Source organism: Crinia signifera, chromosome 7 (assembly GCF_055691185.1).
Source record: "Crinia signifera chromosome 7, ASM5569118v1, whole genome shotgun sequence".
NCBI lineage: Eukaryota > Metazoa > Chordata > Amphibia > Anura > Myobatrachidae > Crinia > Crinia signifera.
The window spans coordinates 192,804,180-192,824,335 of NC_139223.1; the positions used below are offsets into that span (position 1 = coordinate 192,804,180).

Genomic DNA, 20,156 nt, shown 5'->3' on the forward strand with positions numbered 1-20,156 from the left:
TGGCAGAATAAGAGGACTTGAATGACACCTTGCTGGCAGAATAAGAGGACTTGAATGACACCTTGCTGGCACAATAAGAGGACTTGAATGACACCTTGCTGGCAGAATAAGAGGACTTGAATGACACCTTGCTGGCACAATAAGAGGACTTGAATGACACCTTGCTGGCAGAATAAGAGGACTTGAATGACACCTTGCTGGCACAATAAGAGGACTTGAATGACACCTTGCTGGCAGAATAAGAGGACTTGAATGACACCTTGCTGGCAGAATAAGAAGACTTGAATGACACCTTGCTGGCAGAATAAGAGGACTTGAATGACACCTTGCTGGCAGAATAAGAGGACTTGAATGACACCTTGCTGGCAGAATAAGAAGACTTGAATGACACCTTGCTGGCAGAATAAGAGGACCTGAATGACACCTTGCTGGCAGAATAAGAGGACTTGAATGACACCTTGCTGGCAGAATAAGAGGACTTGAATGACACCTTGCTTGCACAATAAGAGGACTTTGCTGACACCTTACTGGCAGAATAAAAGGACTTTGCTGACACCTTGCTGGAAGAATGAAATGACTTTGCTGACACCTTGCTGGCAGAATAAAAGGACTTTGCTGACACCTTACTGGCAGAATAAAAGGACTTTGCTGACACCTTGCTGGCAGAATGAAAGGACTTTGCTGACACCTTGCTGGCAGAATAAGAGGACTTGAATGACACCTTGCTGGCAGAATAAGAGGACTTGAATGACACCTTGCTGGCAGAATAAGGGGACTTGAATGACACCTTGCTGGCAGAATAAGAGGACTTGAATGACACCTTGCTTGCACAATAAGAGGACTTTGCTGACACCTTACTGGCAGAATAAAAGGACTTTGCTGACACCTTGCTGGCAGAATGAAAGGACTTTGCTGACACCTTGCTGGCAGAATAAAAGGACTTTGCTGACACCTTACTGGCAGAATAAAAGGACTTTGCTGACACCTTGCTGGCAGAATGAAAGGACTTTGCTGACACCTTGCTGGCAGAATAAGAGGACTTGAATGACACCTTGCTTGCAGAATAAGAGGACTTGAATGACAGCTTGCTGGCAGAATAAGATGACTTGAATGACAGCTTGCTGGCAGAATAAAAGGACTTGAATGACACCTTGCTTGCAGAATAAGAGGACTTGAATGACACCTTGCTGGCAGAATAAGAGGACTTGAATGACACCTTGCTGGCAGAATAAGAGGACTTGAATGACACCTTGCTGGCAGAATAAGAGGACTTGAATGACAGCTTGCTGGCAGAATAAGAGGACTTGAATGACACCTTGCTTGCAGAATAAGAGGACTTGAATGACACCTTGCTGGCAGAATAAGAGGACTTGAATGACACCTTGCTGGCAGAATAAGAGGACTTGAATGACACCTTGCTGGCAGAATAAGAAGACTTGAATGACACCTTGCTGGCAGAATAAGAGGACTTGAATGACACCTTGCTGGCACAATAAGAGGACTTGAATGACACCTTGCTGGCAGAATAAGAGGACTTGAATGACACCTTGCTGGCAGAATAAGAAGACTTGAATGACACCTTGCTGGCAGAATAAGAGGACTTGAATGACACCTTGCTGGCAGAATAAGAAGACTTGAATGACACCTTGCTGGCAGAATAAGAGGACCTGAATGACACCTTGCTGGCAGAATAAGAGGACTTGAATGACACCTTGCTGGCAGAATAAGAGGACTTGAATGACACCTTGCTTGCACAATAAGAGGACTTTGCTGACACCTTACTGGCAGAATAAAAGGACTTTGCTGACACCTTGCTGGAAGAATGAAATGACTTTGCTGACACCTTGCTGGCAGAATAAAAGGACTTTGCTGACACCTTACTGGCAGAATAAAAGGACTTTGCTGACACCTTGCTGGCAGAATGAAAGGACTTTGCTGACACCTTGCTGGCAGAATAAGAGGACTTGAATGACACCTTGCTGGCAGAATAAGAGGACTTGAATGACACCTTGCTGGCAGAATAAGGGGACTTGAATGACACCTTGCTGGCAGAATAAGAGGACTTGAATGACACCTTGCTTGCACAATAAGAGGACTTTGCTGACACCTTACTGGCAGAATAAAAGGACTTTGCTGACACCTTGCTGGCAGAATGAAAGGACTTTGCTGACACCTTGCTGGCAGAATAAAAGGACTTTGCTGACACCTTACTGGCAGAATAAAAGGACTTTGCTGACACCTTGCTGGCAGAATGAAAGGACTTTGCTGACACCTTGCTGGCAGAATAAGAGGACTTGAATGACACCTTGCTTGCAGAATAAGAGGACTTGAATGACAGCTTGCTGGCAGAATAAGAGGACTTGAATGACAGCTTGCTGGCAGAATAAGAGGACTTGAATGACACCTTGCTTGCAGAATAAGAGGACTTGAATGACACCTTGCTGGCAGAATAAGAGGACTTGAATGACAGCTTGCTGGCAGAATAAGAGGACTTGAATGACACCTTGCTGGCAGAATAAGAGGACTTGAATGACACCTTGCTGGCAGAATAAGAGGACTTGAATGACACCTTGCTGGCAGAATAAGAAGACTTGAATGACACCTTGCTGGCAGAATAAGAGGACTTGAATGACACCTTGCTGACACAATAAAAGAACTTTGCTGACACCTTGCTTGCACAATAAGAGGACTTTGCTGACACCTTACTGGCAGAATAAAAGGACTTTGCTGACACCTTGCTGGCAGAATAAAAGGACTTGAATGACACCTTGCTTGCAGAATAAGAGGACTTGAATGACACCTTGCTGACACAATAAAAGAACTTTGCTGACACCTTGCTTGCACAATAAGAGGACTTTGCTGACACCTTGCTGGCAGAATGAAAGGACTTTGCTGACACCTTGCTGGCAGAATAAAAGGACTTTGCTGACACCTTACTGGCAGAATAAAAGGACTTTGCTGACACCTTGCTGGCAGAATAAAAGGACTTTGCTGACACCTTGCTGGCAGAATAAGAGGACTTGAATGACACCTTGCTGGCAGAATAAGAAGACTTGAATGACACCTTGCTGGCAGAATAAGAGGACTTGAATGACACCTTGCTGACACAATAAAAGAACTTTGCTGACACCTTGCTTGCACAATAAGAGGACTTTGCTGACACCTTACTGGCAGAATAAAAGGACTTTGCTGACACCTTGCTGGCAGAATAAGAGGACTTGAATGACACCTTGCTTGCAGAATAAGAGGACTTGAATGACACCTTGCTGACACAATAAAAGAACTTTGCTGACACCTTGCTTGCACAATAAGAGGACTTTGCTGACACCTTGCTGGCAGAATGAAAGGACTTTGCTGACACCTTGCTGGCAGAATAAAAGGACTTTGCTGACACCTTACTGGCAGAATAAAAGGACTTTGCTGACACCTTGCTGGCAGAATAAAAGGACTTTGCTGACACCTTACTGGCAGAATAAAAGGACTTTGCTGACACCTTGCTGGCAGAATGAAAGGACTTTGCTGACACCTTGCTGGCAGAATAAGAGGACTTGAATGACACCTTGCTTGCAGAATAAGAGGACTTGAATGACAGCTTGCTGGCAGAATAAGAGGACTTGAATGACAGCTTGCTGGCAGAATAAGAGGACTTGAATGACACCTTGCTTGCAGAATAAGAGGACTTGAATGACACCTTGCTGGCAGAATAAGAGGACTTGAATGACAGCTTGCTGGCAGAATAAGAGGACTTGAATGACACCTTGCTGGCAGAATAAGAGGACTTGAATGACACCTTGCTGGCAGAATAAGAGGACTTGAATGACACCTTGCTGGCAGAATAAGAAGACTTGAATGACACCTTGCTGGCAGAATAAGAGGACTTGAATGACACCTTGCTGACACAATAAAAGAACTTTGCTGACACCTTGCTTGCACAATAAGAGGACTTTGCTGACACCTTACTGGCAGAATAAAAGGACTTTGCTGACACCTTGCTGGCAGAATAAAAGGACTTTGCTGACACCTTGCTGGCAGAATAAGAGGACTTGAATGACACCTTGCTTGCAGAATAAGAGGACTTGAATGACACCTTGCTGGCAGAATAAGAGGACTTGAATGACACCTTGCTGGCAGAATAAGAGGACTTGAATGACACCTTGCTGGCACAATAAGAGGACTTGAATGACACCTTGCTGGCAGAATAAGAGGACTTGAATGACACCTTGCTGGCAGAATAAGAGGACTTGAATGACACCTTGCTGACACAATAAAAGAACTTTGCTGACACCTTGCTTGCACAATAAGAGGACTTTGCTGACACCTTGCTGGCAGAATGAAAGGACTTTGCTGACACCTTGCTGGCAGAATAAAAGGACTTTGCTGACACCTTACTGGCAGAATAAAAGGACTTTGCTGACACCTTGCTGGCAGAATGAAAGGACTTTGCTGACACCTTGCTGGCAGAATAAGAGGACTTGAATGACACCTTGCTTGCAGAATAAGAGGACTTGAATGACACCTTGCTGACACAATAAAAGAACTTTGCTGACACCTTGCTTGCACAATAAGAGGACTTTGCTGACACCTTGCTGGCAGAATGAAAGGACTTTGCTGACACCTTGCTGGCAGAATAAAAGGACTTTGCTGACACCTTACTGGCAGAATAAAAGGACTTTGCTGACACCTTGCTGGCAGAATGAAAGGACTTTGCTGACACCTTGCTGGCAGAATAAGAGGACTTGAATGACACCTTGCTTGCAGAATAAGAGGACTTGAATGACACCTTGCTGACACAATAAAAGAACTTTGCTGACACCTTGCTTGCACAATAAGAGGACTTTGCTGACACCTTGCTGGCAGAATAAAAGGACTTTGCTGACACCTTACTGGCAGAATAAAAGGACTTTGCTGACACCTTGCTGGCAGAATGAAAGGACTTTGCTGACACCTTGCTGGCAGAATAAGAGGACTTTGCTGGCACGAGGTTCACACACAGCCTATCCAAGAAAAAAAAAACATACGCAGCACTAAAAATAATGAATACACAATTTGCAGAATTGTTGCAAATCACATATCACACATTTTAATAAAACAAAATCTTTAATGATCCCTGTGGTTCTCACTGTGCCCTCGCAGCTTTCATTCCTATCTCACAGCTCTCATTCTTCCCTCACTGCACTTAGCCCCCTCACAGCTCTCACTGCCTTCTCAATAACGGTCAATGCCCCCTCATAGATTCCACTCACAGCTATCCCACATACACAAACTGTAATGCTCATTACACATAATGCCAAACACAGTAATGACCATTAAACATAATGCCACACTCCATTATGCCCATCAAGCATAATGCCCATTTAACATAATGCCACACACCGTAATGTCCATTACACATTATGCCATGGCTTAGCAATGCCGTAATGCCCATTACTTGTTATACCAAACACTGTAATGCCCAACGCTGCACCTCAGACCGTGATGCCCATTACACATTGCGCTTCACAATGTGATGCCCATTACACATTGCCCCTTACAGACCGTGATGCCCATTAAACATTACGCCTTAGAGACCGTGATGCCCATTACACAATATGCCTCACATCGTGACCCCCTGTGTCAGCCATGTCCCCATTCCTGTGTCAGTCATGTCCCCCTCCCCCTGTGTCAGCCATGTACCCTTCCACCTGTGTCAGCCATGTCCCCCTAACCCGGTCAGCCATGTCCCCTTCCCCCTGTGTCAGCCCTGACCCTATTCCCCTGTGCCAGTCCTGAACCCATTCTCCTGTGCCAGCCATGGCCCATGTCCCCCTCCCCCTGTGTCAGCCATGTACTCTTCCACCTGTGACAGCCATGTCCCCCTAACCCTGTCAGCCATGTCCCCTTCCCCCTGTGTCAGCCCTGATCCTATTCCCCTGTGCCAGTCCTCACCCCATTCTCCTGTGCCAGCCATGGCCCATGTCCCCTTCCCCCTGTGTCAGAAACATCACTCGCTGTGTGAAGGCACTGCGGCTCAAACACGTGCACAAATCACTTTTCATCTGCGCATCTGTATATATCCTGCTTCAAATTTTTCCACGAGCTGGAGGAGGGAGGGAGAAGGCACCCCTACCCGACACCCCCCCTGCGCACGCCTATGATTAAAGAAGAATACTCACCTGGCATCAATCCACACATCCAGCGATGGCGTCCTTCCTTCCTTCCAGGCGCGGCGGCAGGGCGGTGTCCTTCTCCAAGACTGCGCATGCTCCGGGGGTCCTTCCAGGCGCGGCGTCTTTAGTCCAGGCGCGGCAGTCTCCTTCCAGCGCGACTGCGCATGCTCCGGGGTCCTTCCAGCAGCGGCGGATTGAATACAGGCGCGGCGGTCTCCTTACAGCGCGTCTGCGCATGACCATGGGGTTCTTCCAGCCGCGGCGTCGTGACCCGGCGTATGTGACGCCATTACCACCATCGGCGTCGCGTACCCCCTGGAAGAACAGCGCGTCCCCCCCCCCCCCCGTGGTACGCGTACCACGGGTTGGGAACCGCTGATCTAGAAGAAAAACAGTCAAACTTTGGAACTCTCTTCCTGGAGAAGTGGTGTCGGCAGACACTATAAATACGTTTAAAATAAGGTTGGATAAACATTTATTGGTTAAAAACATCCACGGGTACAAATAAGTAACATAATCTGACTAAAATATCAGAACAAACTATACAACAAGGGATTAGCTTCTTTAAACATAGGTTGAACAAGTCTTTATTCAGCCTCACCTACTATGTAACTATGTATTAACGTTACTTGCAACATTTATTATAATAAAACTTACAATATACAGAGAGTGCTTTCCCTACTTGCTCAAAAACAACACAGGATTAGCAAACAGGATTTCCCCATGAGATGAATGGATAATGTATTAACTGATATATGCCCATTATTTACCAACCTAAGATATTAGGACATTTAGAAGAGGAATGTGGGCGGTTCTACGCTACAGCATAAAAGGGAATGTGATTCCACAGCATCATTCCCCAGGACAGCGAGTAAGGGAATGGTAAGAGTCTACTTACTGCTGAGTGATGGAACACTTATATCTGTATTATACATGTATTAATAAATGTTCTGCTATAGGAGGTGTCCGTGTACATTCTGCTGGTGGCCATGCTGGCCGGCCTTGTCACTGCTCGGGACTCATGTGGTGAGTCAATTCTATTAATGTTTACATATATAGTGCCAGCATATTCTGTTATTCTGTCTAATCCAATGCCATATGGGCTACCTTCACATGGTATTTTGGGTGAGGGATCTGACCTCGCCTGTGATTTCGGCACAGCAGGAAGTACAGTAATATGATCATAATGCGATCAGTCTACTTATCGCTGATGACCGGGGATGAGCTCCCGTCAGAGTCACTGTCCCAGCAATCAGGAATGATACATCAGGGCAAATACATATTCTGAAGGTTTTCTAAAGGATTCTTTATTTCTGGGGGCTGGGCTCACATAATAATGAATATGTCCCTATACCACTTTCTCTTTACTTCAGGTTTGCCTACATTTAGGCTGTCCTCTCCGGGAGAGGGCAACCAGAAGGGAGCAGGGCCGGCATGCGTGCTGTGAAAGGGGCGGGACAGGAGGCAGTGCTCAAAAACTCAGCCTTGTTTAGGGGTGTGGCCATGCCCCAGCTGGGAAATGCGGGTGCAGGCATTGCACAGCAAGGGGCGGGGCCACGATGATGTGATTCACATTATCAGGTCCAACCAGCACAAACAGGCTCTAACCAGAGTAGAAAGAGAAGGGGGAGGCCCTCGGTGCACAACTGAGCAAGAAGACAAGTACATTAGAGTCTCTAGTTTGAGAAATAGATGCTTCACAGGTCCTCAACTGGCAGCTTCATTAAATGGTACCCACAAAATGTCTATTCTCTGAAGGGAGTAGTACACACCGTTGTAGGAAATGTTCAGTTTTTAGGGACTTTAGGAAATATTTCATCTTAATAAAAAACAATGATTCATGTGTAGGGCCATACATTCACATACTGTTGGGGAATCCCTTTAGAAGTACATCCTGGTCCTTTATGTGTGATTTCAGTCTTTTACAACCAGCCATGAAGGCCGGAGCCTTGCTCCCTAACATTCTGTAACATCTAACATTTATCATATATTATTAGATAACCCCGCCCTTCATGAGAAGAAGCTGAGCATCCTCAATCTACTGGCCTGCTGGAAAGAGGATTCTGATTGTCTCAGTGAATCAAACAATAATATGGACAATAGGTACAAGTATCGGAGCTGTAAAGAAATTAAGCAGTCTCACTCTGGTGCCAGAGGTGAGTAATGTGCAGGGGCAGATTGGGAGGGAAAAACAGCCCAGGACATTTCTGGAAGCAGCTATAATGGAGGCGGAGCCTGTTGATCATGTGGGTTATGATGAAGGGGGTGGGATACTTCCTCCTAATAGGTCCCAGAGGGAATTGGATGCAGTCACAGCCTTCCTTGAATCTTTTGCTTCAAATGTATCTGAAAGCATGGGCCTGAATAACCAATAAATAGGGCGCCAGGGGGGGTGTTGCAGGTGACAGCTAAGGAATAAAATTAATGCACTAATTTATTCCATGCTTCCCAGCTATCACCCGTCCTGATGTACTGTGATGGTTAAAGTTCTTAAGGTGACTGATGGAACCATTACTTTATGTACTTTGTGCTACAGCGCCAGCTGGGCAGCCTAAAGCCAAAGTCTCCTTCACACACCACAAGCTTTAGATCCTACATGCCAGTTGTATAACCTTCATTACCTACACATGGGCAGTATGACTGGCGAATGCCTGAGCGCCCATACACGTGTGTTTGGCAGCATTACAAGGGGAGCTACATGTGTATTAGCCTAGGGCACCTGGATCCTTTAGTCAGGCCCATCTATGTAGTTATGCTTATGCTGGTGCTAAAGGAGGGAACATTTGTTCAACGACTGAGACACCCACCTTCAGTGTCTACAGGTGCTGCAATCTTGCTTTGTGTGTTTCAGTTGCACCATTGAAACTTGCTTCGCAGACGGATATTGTGACGCACGTGCGCGTGAGACGCACGTGCGTCTCAGTCAGATGGCAGGCCAGGCTGCTGGCGGATTGCTAGCGGTGACGTTCTGGCGATTCGCCAGCAAGGAAGAGGCCTGCCTCATCTGTACGCCACTGATCAGGAAGTAGGAAGAAGAGAGAGTAGGGATAGCCATCGGTGCAGATATTGCAACAGGCCATCGATAGTAAAAAAAACAGGTCATTCATGACTATATTCTTTAACTGATTCAGCATGTGAAGGCGGGGCTCTGAGGATGCGCTGCAAAACACTTGTGGCGCCTTATAAATAAAATAATAATAATAATGTAGGGGGCGAAGCTATGCTTCCTGTCCCGGCATTTTGAAAAAAACAACTAAAGCAAACTATCAGTTTTGCTGTGCCATCGACTGAGGGAAACCATATGGTTCTCTCCCATCGAGGCAAAAGTATTTGACATCATCATCAAATTCTGATGGTCGATGGCCATTCCTAAGAAAGAGGAGCAAGACATGAGAAAGGAGAGCAGCCATGTAGAGTTGATGTCTATCTGTAACCATGAAAGTATTACTTATAAATAAGACATAAAATACATAATCTACAGATTGCAAAACTCATTGAAATAAAGAAAGGTATGTCAAGATACAACATTATGGTTGTAGTAGACTATTCTCTATATAAAAAATAGTGCCTGAGTAGCAGTTTACTGTTAATCCAAATCTGTAATGCAACTCTGTACGAACGAACACCACCAGGACACATAAACTGAATAAACAAACTCTTTTGTCCCCACAGGAAAAACACACACACACACACGGCCCCTTTCCCAATGCTTCTAAAGAGACCCCTTTCCACAGCAGTTAATAATGTTATTCCCCATAATAGTGCCCTAGTTAATTTTCTAAACCACAGTAGTGCCTTAGTTAATGTTATGCCCCATAGCTCTGCCCTAGTTTATTTTAAGAACCATAGCAAGGTATGATTTATACTATGTTACACTGTAGGGCTGCCAGTGCACATTATGCAACACAGTACCCCAATTCACATTAGGACAAATGTATTAAGCCTTAACAAGTGATAAAGTAGAGGTTGATAAAGTACCAGCCAATCACCTTCTGTCATGCTACAGACAGTTTGAAAAATGACAGGAGCCTATTGGCTGGTCCTTTATCACCCTCTATCACTTGTTAAGGCTCAATACATTTGGCCCACTATGACATACAGTATACCGAGTTCCTATTATGCCACAATACAGAGCCTTAAATAATATTATGCCACACTTTAGTGCCTCCACATCATCGTGTGCCGCATTACAGTGCCCTAGATCATATTATGTCACATTTTATTGCCCTCCAATATCTAGATATACTGTAGGACCCAGTGGTGCAAGTAAAAAAAAATTCTTGGTGGCACTGATAGCCTCCACCAAAAATGGGCGTGGCCATGTGTCTGAGGGGGCATGGTCACAAAAAGCTAGGAGGGGTGACTAAATGACATCAGAGGCGTGGCATCAGGAGACAGAGAATGAGAAACAGGGAATGAATGGGGGTGGGTTGGCTCTTGGTTGGGGGAGAGCCGGGCAGCTTGTGCTTACAATTGTGGAGCCTGCTCTTCATGCTGTCGGCAGTAGCCGGTAGCTGAATACAGCACCAATCATAACGCTGGGTGGGCTGCGGATGCATTATATTTAGACTTAAAATAAAAATAGAATGGACAGTGGGTCAGGGGTAAGTGGTACTGCGTACCTGCAACATATTTCTTACAGGTACTCCGTACCACGCCGTACCCCCTTATTTGCAACACTGGTAGGACCCAATGCAAAAGTTTGTAAGGACCCTTAAGTATCAGGTAGCAAAGGGAAATAGTATCATGCACAGGACAAGACAAACATAGAACAAAATAATTAATGAATAACCAACGTAACCTAAATATGTATAAATAATGTACGATAGTTACTTAATGTTGGAGGTGCCCCCAGGAATCAAGTACTCAGATACTTAGAAGGGGAGATACAGCCAACCTCTAGAGAGTGGGAAGCTGTTCACAGGAGGGATTCCTTGTGGGAGGCACACTTTTCTGTTGTAAGAGATAATGAGTGAGATAAAATGTAGCTTTTAATTCCAATAATTTAAAATAATGGCTCAGAAAAAGAAAAAAAATTTGATTTTCACATAATAAACTGTCTATATTAAACAAATTTGATAGACAATAAAAGATTTATGCCACTCAGTGTCAGAATAAATTCATGTCTGAGCAGTGGCAGTTAGTGGTGTTTTTAATTAGTGCATACACTGTTGGTGTATGCCCGGTTTGTGTCCTATCAATAGGACAGCAAATGACACGTCCAGCTAATTAACTAATTGTGATTCAAGTGACAAACATAGCATTGTTAATATAATACATTTGAGTACAGAGAATCACGAGAAATCACAGAGTACCCGTCGGGGGCAATGAATAATTGTGTCGTTGAAAAGCCCTTTTTATTGCGATAATGTGGCACACCAGGTATCCTTATAGAGGTGGGAAAAAGACGAAAGTACAGCGTGTTGAGGTCACCTCTTTCTGCTGCCCACCGTCATCAAAAAAATATATTTGAGAGGACGGAGAGTGAGAGAAGAAGTAGGCACACCGACAGAAATATAGATGAGTGTTAGGAGGACACTTCTGTATGTAGAGTTAGGTCAGCCCTGATAACACAGCATTGCAGGACTGAAATTCACTACCAGAAAGTCTCTCCAACACAGAATAAGAGAATAGTGATGAATAAAGAATACAATTGTAATTAGGGAGTAAAAAAAAAATTGGCCGTAAATAGATGATACAAGTAATCTGTGGCTTAACAGTATATGGATATTGCTAGTATAACACAGTTAGTTCAACCGAAGAAGGGACAAATTGCTACACATTCACAAAGCAATAGCTGTAATTCAAATAGTAAAAAACGTCCTGTTTATACCAGTGGGTAGTCACAGATTGACATATCAATTAATCTATCTCAAACAGTAGTAAGTGCTTAATTGGATCGGTAGGTGGACACAAATTGCCTGCTGTACATATCACACAGTCTCTATGAATAATAGGTTGATAATTATAACCTATTGTTTTTAATTGATGACAGATAGTGCTGATATCATGGTATAATTGCTATGTTGCACACTCGGGATCAATTAATTAATGGGTAATAGCAGACACATAAGTGCCAGAACAACCTATGAGCGTGGATAGAGATTAGAACTTATAACTGGCTGATGTCAAAAAAATGATTAAGTTGTGGCTAAGTGGGGAAAAATAGCAAGGCGCAGTGTGTGAGAAGCCGATGTCAGTCACAGCCATCCCGTCTTCAACGAGCGGCCGGGGGGTGCGACTGATAAAGCGACACACTGCAGGGTATGAAAAAGGGGAACATGCACGGCGAGCCGGCTGAGCGCGGTGTTAGGTCAGCCCTGATGTTGAAAACAGTGCAGGGCTGAAATGCGCCGCTAACGGGTCCCGCCGTGCACGGAGAAGGAAGCGGGGGGAGAAGAAAAGGATACCTGTCACCCCGCCGGGTATGCTGGATTCGTGTCTGGAGCTGGACAGTCAGTTCCCCATCAGGAAGGGAAGCTGCTATGTCCTTCAGAACGCGTTTCACCACGTGGGCTTGGTCACCACATCCAATTACACCCACTCACCCTACATTTACTTCCTCACCACACACGGATCACTCATTCTCGCCCCTTAAACCTATTCAACTTATTTCCAATTATATTATTATCATCTGCCTCTTATGCCGCACAATATTAATCGCTGCTGCCATACACCCCCAATATTATTACCTCCTCTCGTCAAAACACATCATTGTTGTATAATATATTATGACTTTAACTTAATTACTTATTATTTACAATGCTCTATTTACTGCACCAGTGTCTCCATTACTATATACCCCTTTTTCTCAATTATTATATACCCATTTTTCTCAATTATTATATTAATAAAGGCTGACTTTGCTTTTACAATTACGTCTGCTACCTTTTAGACAAATAGTAGCATCACACACTATATCGCCGCTACTCAGCCAATGTGAATCAATTGAGCCGTCCCAGACAACATCAGCCATTCGGCCATGTCTCGCACCTGTAATTTATATCAATTAGTCATGCATAAATACCTGACCTTGCGCACACCACGTTAGGCTTTCAGGTGACCAAGCCCACGTGGTGAAACGCGTTCTGAAGGACATAGCAGCTTCCCTTCCTGATGGGGAACTGACTGTCCAGCTCCAGACACGAATCCAGCATACCCGGCGGGGTGACAGGAATCCTTTTCTTCTCCCCCCGCTTCCTTCTCCGTGCACGGCGGGACCCGTTAGCGGCGCATTTCAGCCCTGCACTGTTTTCAACATCAGGGCTGACCTAACACCGCGCTCAGCCGGCTCGCCGTGCATGTTCCCCTTTTTCATACCCTGCAGTGTGTCGCTTTATCAGTCGCACCCCCCGGCCGCTCGTTGAAGACGGGATGGCTGTGACTGACATCGGCTTCTCACACACTGCGCCTTGCTATTTTTCCCCACTTAGCCACAACTTAATCATTTTTTTGACATCAGCCAGTTATAAGTTCTAATCTCTATCCACGCTCATAGGTTGTTCTGGCACTTATGTGTCTGCTATTACCCATTAATTAATTGATCCCGAGTGTGCAACATAGCAATTATACCATGATATCAGCACTATCTGTCATCAATTAAAAACAATAGGTTATAATTATCAACCTATTATTCATAGAGACTGTGTGATATGTACAGCAGGCAATTTGTGTCCACCTACCGATCCAATTAAGCACTTACTACTGTTTGAGATAGATTAATTGATATGTCAATCTGTGACTACCCACTGGTATAAACAGGACGTTTTTTACTATTTGAATTACAGCTATTGCTTTGTGAATGTGTAGCAATTTGTCCCTTCTTCGGTTGAACTAACTGTGTTATACTAGCAATATCCATATACTGTTAAGCCACAGATTACTTGTATCATCTATTTACGGCCAATTTTTTTTTACTCCCTAATTACAATTGTATTCTTTATTCATCACTATTCTCTTATTCTGTGTTGGAGAGACTTTCTGGTAGTGAATTTCAGTCCTGCAATGCTGTTCTATCAGGGCTGACCTAACTCTACATACAGAAGTGTCCTCCTAACACTCATCTATATTTCTGTCGGTGTGCCTACTTCTTCTCTCACTCTCCGTCCTCTCAAATATATTTTTTTGATGACGGTGTGCAGCAGAAAGAGGTGACCTCAACACGCTGTACTTTCGTCTTTTTCCCACCTCTATAAGGATACCTGGTGTGCCACATTATCGCAATAAAAAGGGCTTTTCAACGACACAATTATTCATTGCCCCCGACGGGTACTCTGTGATTTCTCGTGATTCTCTGTACTCAAATGTATTATATTAACAATGCTATGTTTGTCACTTGAATCACAATTAGTTAATTAGCTGGAGGTGTCATTTGCTGTCCTATTGATAGGACACAAACCGGGCATACACCAACAGTGTATGCACTAATTAAAAACACCACTAACTGCCACTGCTCAGACATGAATTTATTCTGACACTGAGTGGCATAAATCTTTTATTGTCTATCAAATTTGTTTAATATAGACAGTTTATTATGTGAAAATCAAATTTTTTTTCTTTTTCTGAGCCATTATTTTAAATTATTGGAATTAAAAGCTACATTTTATCTCACTCATTATCTCTTACAACAGAAAAGTGTGCCTCCCACAAGGAATCCCTCCTGTGAACAGCTTCCCACTCTCTAGAGGTTGGCTGTATCTCCCCTTCTAAGTACCCTTAAGTATCACCCAATGGTGGTTTATGTATTTGACACATGCATCTGTGACAGGGAAGGTGGCCCGTCTTAGCTCTGGGTCCCATAATAGCTGCAGCTCTGGGACTATAAAGCAGCTGCACCTATGGTAGCTATTCCTTTGTACAGAACACATGTATATGTGACAGCGAAGATGGCCCCTCTCACCTCTGGGCCCCATAGCAGCTGCTCTCCCTGCACCTATGGTAGCTACAACCTTGGTAATAACCAATCAGCTTATGTCATGCTGATTGATTCTTTTCAGGCTGTGTTTAAAAAATGTCCATTAGGAGCTGATTGGTGCTTGATCTCTCTCCAAGCTCATCTCTACCAATGAGCTGTTATTTTGTTGCATAAGGTATATATAGTTTATAAAGTTTTGGCAGTATATAGATATATTGTAAAGAAAAAAGTCTCTATCCGCACACACAATTCACTTTATTTGAATATTTATGTGCTTATAATACAGATGGAATCTACACTCTTACCACTGATGATGGGATTTCTTATGAAACCTTCTGTGACATGACCACCGGTGGAGGAGGTTGGACTTTGGTGGCCAGCGTCCATGAAAACTATATACTTGGGAAGTGTACTATTGGAGATCGCTGGTCCAGCCAACAGGGGAACAACATAAATAACCCGGAAGGAGACGGCAACTGGGCAAACTATAACACATTTGGGTCACCTGATGGGGCCACCAGTGATGACTACAAGGTAAGAAGGACCATTCAGCGTCTATTGCGGCAGGTGAGGTTGTTACTCTGTTATCTGGAGGTATAAATGTTTATCCAACACATGTTACATATCAATATTATTTCTCTTTGTCTTGATAAAGGGTATTGTAGCCTGAAACGTTGACCACTGAAATTGGATTCATTGTCAATTTATTGTAAGCCTACAGAGTGCCGTCCAGCCTACAGCTACTTACTAATATTATTTCTCCTATATGGTCAGAACCCTGGTTATTACGATATATCGGCTAATGATGTGGGGATTTGGCATGTTCCAAACAAGACACCACTATCCAAATGGAGGGATTCCGCCATTCTCCGATATCGCACAGATAATGGCTTCTTGCCTGATGAAGGTGGAAACCTCTTTAATCTGTACAAGGTAAAGTATGAATCAGAAGTATATATTTATTTTACAAGACTAATCAGTATAACACTATAGCGACAGATGTAGATACAGACAGTATACAGTATCTCCTTTCTTTAAAAAAAAATGTGATTCCTTTAGGACAGGCCAGGCCAACCTGTGGCCGTCCAGATGTGATAAAACTACAAATCCCATCATGCCTTGCTACAGTTTTAGCATTCCCTTATAGTAAAACAATAGCAAGTCATGCTAGAACTTGTAGTTCCACAACAGCTGGCGAGCCACAGGTTGGCCAGACCTGCCTTAGGACATCCAACACTGCCATGTTCTACTTCCTGGGTACTGAAAGATGGGGGATCTCTAGGGGACCCGTCCTAGACAAGTTCACTTTCCACTTTTGGGGACCCTATCATCTAGAAAATCTAGCGATAGTATATGGAAATAAGACCTATGACTGTGATCTCATAGTGATGACATCACATTAGATTGGAGTCCCAACATGACAGTTTACTGCCCCTGTCGCTTGTGGATAATCCGGCACTGATGAATTATGTACATCCCCAACAACTGAAAAGAAATTATGAGAAAGCACCAGGTGAATAGAACAATGTTGTAAACATTCCAGCGTATAACGCTACCTTCATTACCTGCTTTCAGAAATACCCAGTTATTTACAATACTGGCAGCTGCCCCAAAAACAATGGACCCGCACCACCTGTTGTGTATGATTTTGGAGATGCAGAGAAGACAGCTAATTACTACTCACCAAATGGAAGAAGTAAGTGTTTGTCTATGGAATGTATCCTGTTTGGAAAAAAATAATAATAATAATAATAAAAGATTTCCATTAAACATTTTATTGTAAATATTTGTATTCTGGATATTGGCAAATCGGGCAGTATCACATCCCCCATAAGGTCATATAGGGCTGCTCAGGGAGTGCTGGGCACGCGCACATAATGATGACGTCAAGGGTCGTGCCATGAGGCCATTCCCCTCCGCCTGATGCTCTGCCCCTCCACACAAGGCCCCACCCGCTTTGTGGACACACTGATGGCACGGAAACTCCTGACTTGGAACCTCTGAAAGATGAGATGTATGATCACCATTATATACTATTGTTATTGTGGTCCTGCATTTGCCGAAGGAGTTTTCATTACAGGCATACTGTATAAAAGCATATATATATTTTATTACTATTTGGAACTGTCAGTAAACCTCCCGTGTGTTGTGGCTGTATGTATGTTACAATGGTATTGTATAAATAATAGTGAGCTGCATTTCTCACACTGTATAATCAAACCTTAAACCCTGTTTTGCAGATGAAATCACTGCTGGTTTTATCCAATTCCGTGTGTTTAACGCTGAGAAAGCAGCGCTGGCGTTATGTGCCGGAGTGAAAGTGACCAATGGTTGTAACTCGGAACATGTAAGTTGCTGCCATTCACAGAGAAACAAGTCAAACATTCCCAGTAGTAACTAACTGAGCATTCCTAGTGGCCGCCAGGTGGAGTGTAATAGCAGTGTTGGCTTTCCTGCCAGTTTGCGAATGGATGCCTTTATATTATTTTGGGCACCAGCATAAGGTATGTGTAAGTGCCCTGATGCAGTGCCATCTGAACAGCATTAGGGGACTCGGGCAAATAGGTGCTGAATGGCCCCTACCTATGCAACCTCATCTCTCTTGGCACTCCTTACTAATAACGTTGGTTGTGATTATGTCACTCTCTACATTAAGGGCCTGATTCTGGTACACTCGCAAACACAAATACTCTCTCTAATAGACAAAACCACGTGCACGGCAGGTGGGGCAGATGTAACGTGCAGAGAGAGTTAGTTTTGGGTGTTGTTTTGTTTCTGTGTAGGTTAATTACTCACTGTTTTTTTATACACTGCAATATAGATATCAGTTTGAAGTACAAATCCCACCTAAATATAACTCTCTCTGCACATGTTACATCTGCCACACCTGCGGTGCAGCATGGCTTTGTCCATTAGAGAGAGAATTTGTTTTTGCAGGTGAAACAGAATCAGGCCCTCAGTGCGACTTTTCCCTTGCATGCCACCTGCCCGTCAGCTTTTTCCTCACATGCCTGCTGCCCACTAGCTTTTTCCTCACATGCCACCTGCCCAATAGCTTTTACCTCAAATGCCACCAACTTTTCCCACACATGCCATCTGCCCACCAGCTTTTCCCTTACATGCCAACTGCCCACCAGCTTTCCCCTCACATACCCCCTGCCCCTAGCTTTGTCCTCACATGCCACATGCCCAATAGCTTTTACCTCACATGCCACCAAATTTTCCCTCCCTTTTCCCTCACATGCCACCTGCCCACCAGCTTTTCCCTCACATACCACCTGCCCAATAGCTTTTACCTCACATGCCACCAACTTTTCCCTCCCTTTTCCCTCACATGACACCTGCCCACCAGCTTTCCCCTCACATACAGTACCACCTGCCCCCTAGCTTTTTCCTCCCTTGCCACACAATAGCTTTTACCTCACATGCCACCAACTTTTCCCTCCCTTTTCAATCACATGCCACCTGCCCACCAGCTTTTCCTCTCGCACACTGCCAGCGCACCAGCTTTTCCCTCACATGCCACCTGCCCACCAGATTTTCCCTCACATGCCACCTGCCCACCAGCTTTTTCCTCACGTGCCACCTGCCCACCAGCTTTTCCCTCACACACCACCTGCCCACCAGCTTTTCCCTCACATGCCACCTGCCCACCACCTTTTCCCTCACATGCCACCAGCTTTTCCCTGACATGCCACCTGCCCACCAGCTTTTCCCTGACATGCCACCTGCCCACCAGCTTTTCCCTCACATGCCACCTGCCCACTAGCTTTTTTCTCACATGCCACCTGCCCAATAGCTTTTTCCTTACATGCCACCTGCCCACCAGCTTTTCCCTCACATGTCACCAGCTTTTGCCACACATGCCACCTGCCCCCCAGCTTTCAACTCACATGCCCAACATGCAACCTGCCCACTAGATTTTTCCTCACATGCCACCTACCCAATAGCTTTTTCCTCACATGCCACCAGCTATTCCCTCACCTGCCACCTGTCCCCCAGCTTTTAACTCACATGCCCAACATGCCACCTGCCCACTAGCTTTTTCCTCACATGCCACCTGCCCAATAGCTTTTTCCTCACATGCCACCTGCCCACCAGCTTTTCCCTCACATGCCACCAGCTATTCCCTCACATGATATCTGCCCACCAGCTTTTCTCTTGCATGCCTTCTTTTGCCTGCCAGGTTTACTCTTGCATGTCACCCTCTGAGCAATATAATTTCTTTCACATGCAGCACCCCTACACATTTTATTTTCCCCAACATGCCATTATATGTCCACCATTTACTTTTTCCCCTTCTTCCTGACAGTTTTGTCTTCACATGCCCCTCTGTAGAACAGCTTTCCCTCACATACAGGATCTAGTCATCAGATTTTGACTCCTATTTACTACCCAGATGCTACCACACATACCCCTCTGCCAGGGGCGGATTGGCCTACCGGGAAACCGGGCTGTTTCCCGGTGGGCCGGCATGTTTTGGAGTGTAACCGGCCGTTTTCTTCCTTTACAGGGCCGGCCGCGGCATATACGTGCATTTTCCCCTTATCAAAGATGGCCGCGGCCGGCCTCGACTGCTGCCACAATCAAAATGGCCGCGGGAGGGCTGGTGCGCATGCGCGCGCGCACGCAGCCGCTCCCGTGGTCCAGACAGGCTTCCTGCTCAAAACAGCCCGCCCTCGCTCCTTTACAGGGCCGGCCGCGGCATCTACATGTATTTTGCCCTGAAGAACGATGGCCGCGGCCGGCCTCAAGCGCTGCCATAGTAAAAATGGCCGCGGGAGGGCTGGTGCGCATGCGCGCACGCACGCAGCCGCTCCCGTGGTCCAGACAGGCTTCCTGCGCTGGCTCTCGAGTCTCTGCCCACCCACGTGAGGATTACTGTTGGGCTGGAGCGGCGGAGCCTGAAACCGATGGGCGGCAGCCAGGATAGCAGCACCACCCACCCAGCACTGCAGCACTCAAGGGTAAACTAGCCACTAAGGGCGCACACTGGCAGAATTTATATATATATATATATATATATATATATATATATTTATATATATATATAAATATATATCATATATATTTATATATCTCTATATCTATATAGA

General features: G+C 44.9%; 1 protein-coding gene across 3 annotated transcripts in view; it reads left to right on the forward strand.

Moving 5' to 3' along the window:
* The window catches only part of LOC146021000 (intelectin-1-like), a 268,175-nt gene that overhangs the window by 237,841 nt on the left and 10,178 nt on the right, over positions 1 to 20,156 (forward strand). For 2 of the 3 annotated variants that reach the window (XM_083154757.1, XM_083154756.1), the window contains exons 3-7: positions 8,144 to 8,302; positions 15,347 to 15,594; positions 15,835 to 15,993; positions 16,636 to 16,756; positions 17,301 to 17,407. In XM_083154757.1, coding sequence (XP_083010883.1) covers positions 8,144 to 8,302; positions 15,347 to 15,594; positions 15,835 to 15,993; positions 16,636 to 16,756; positions 17,301 to 17,407 — 794 coding nt within the window. Of the gene's footprint in view, positions 1 to 7,017; positions 7,029 to 7,105; positions 7,173 to 8,143; positions 8,303 to 15,346; positions 15,595 to 15,834; positions 15,994 to 16,635; positions 16,757 to 17,300; positions 17,408 to 20,156 lie in introns of those variants that run through there. The other variant, XM_083154755.1, reaches the window with a different exon arrangement.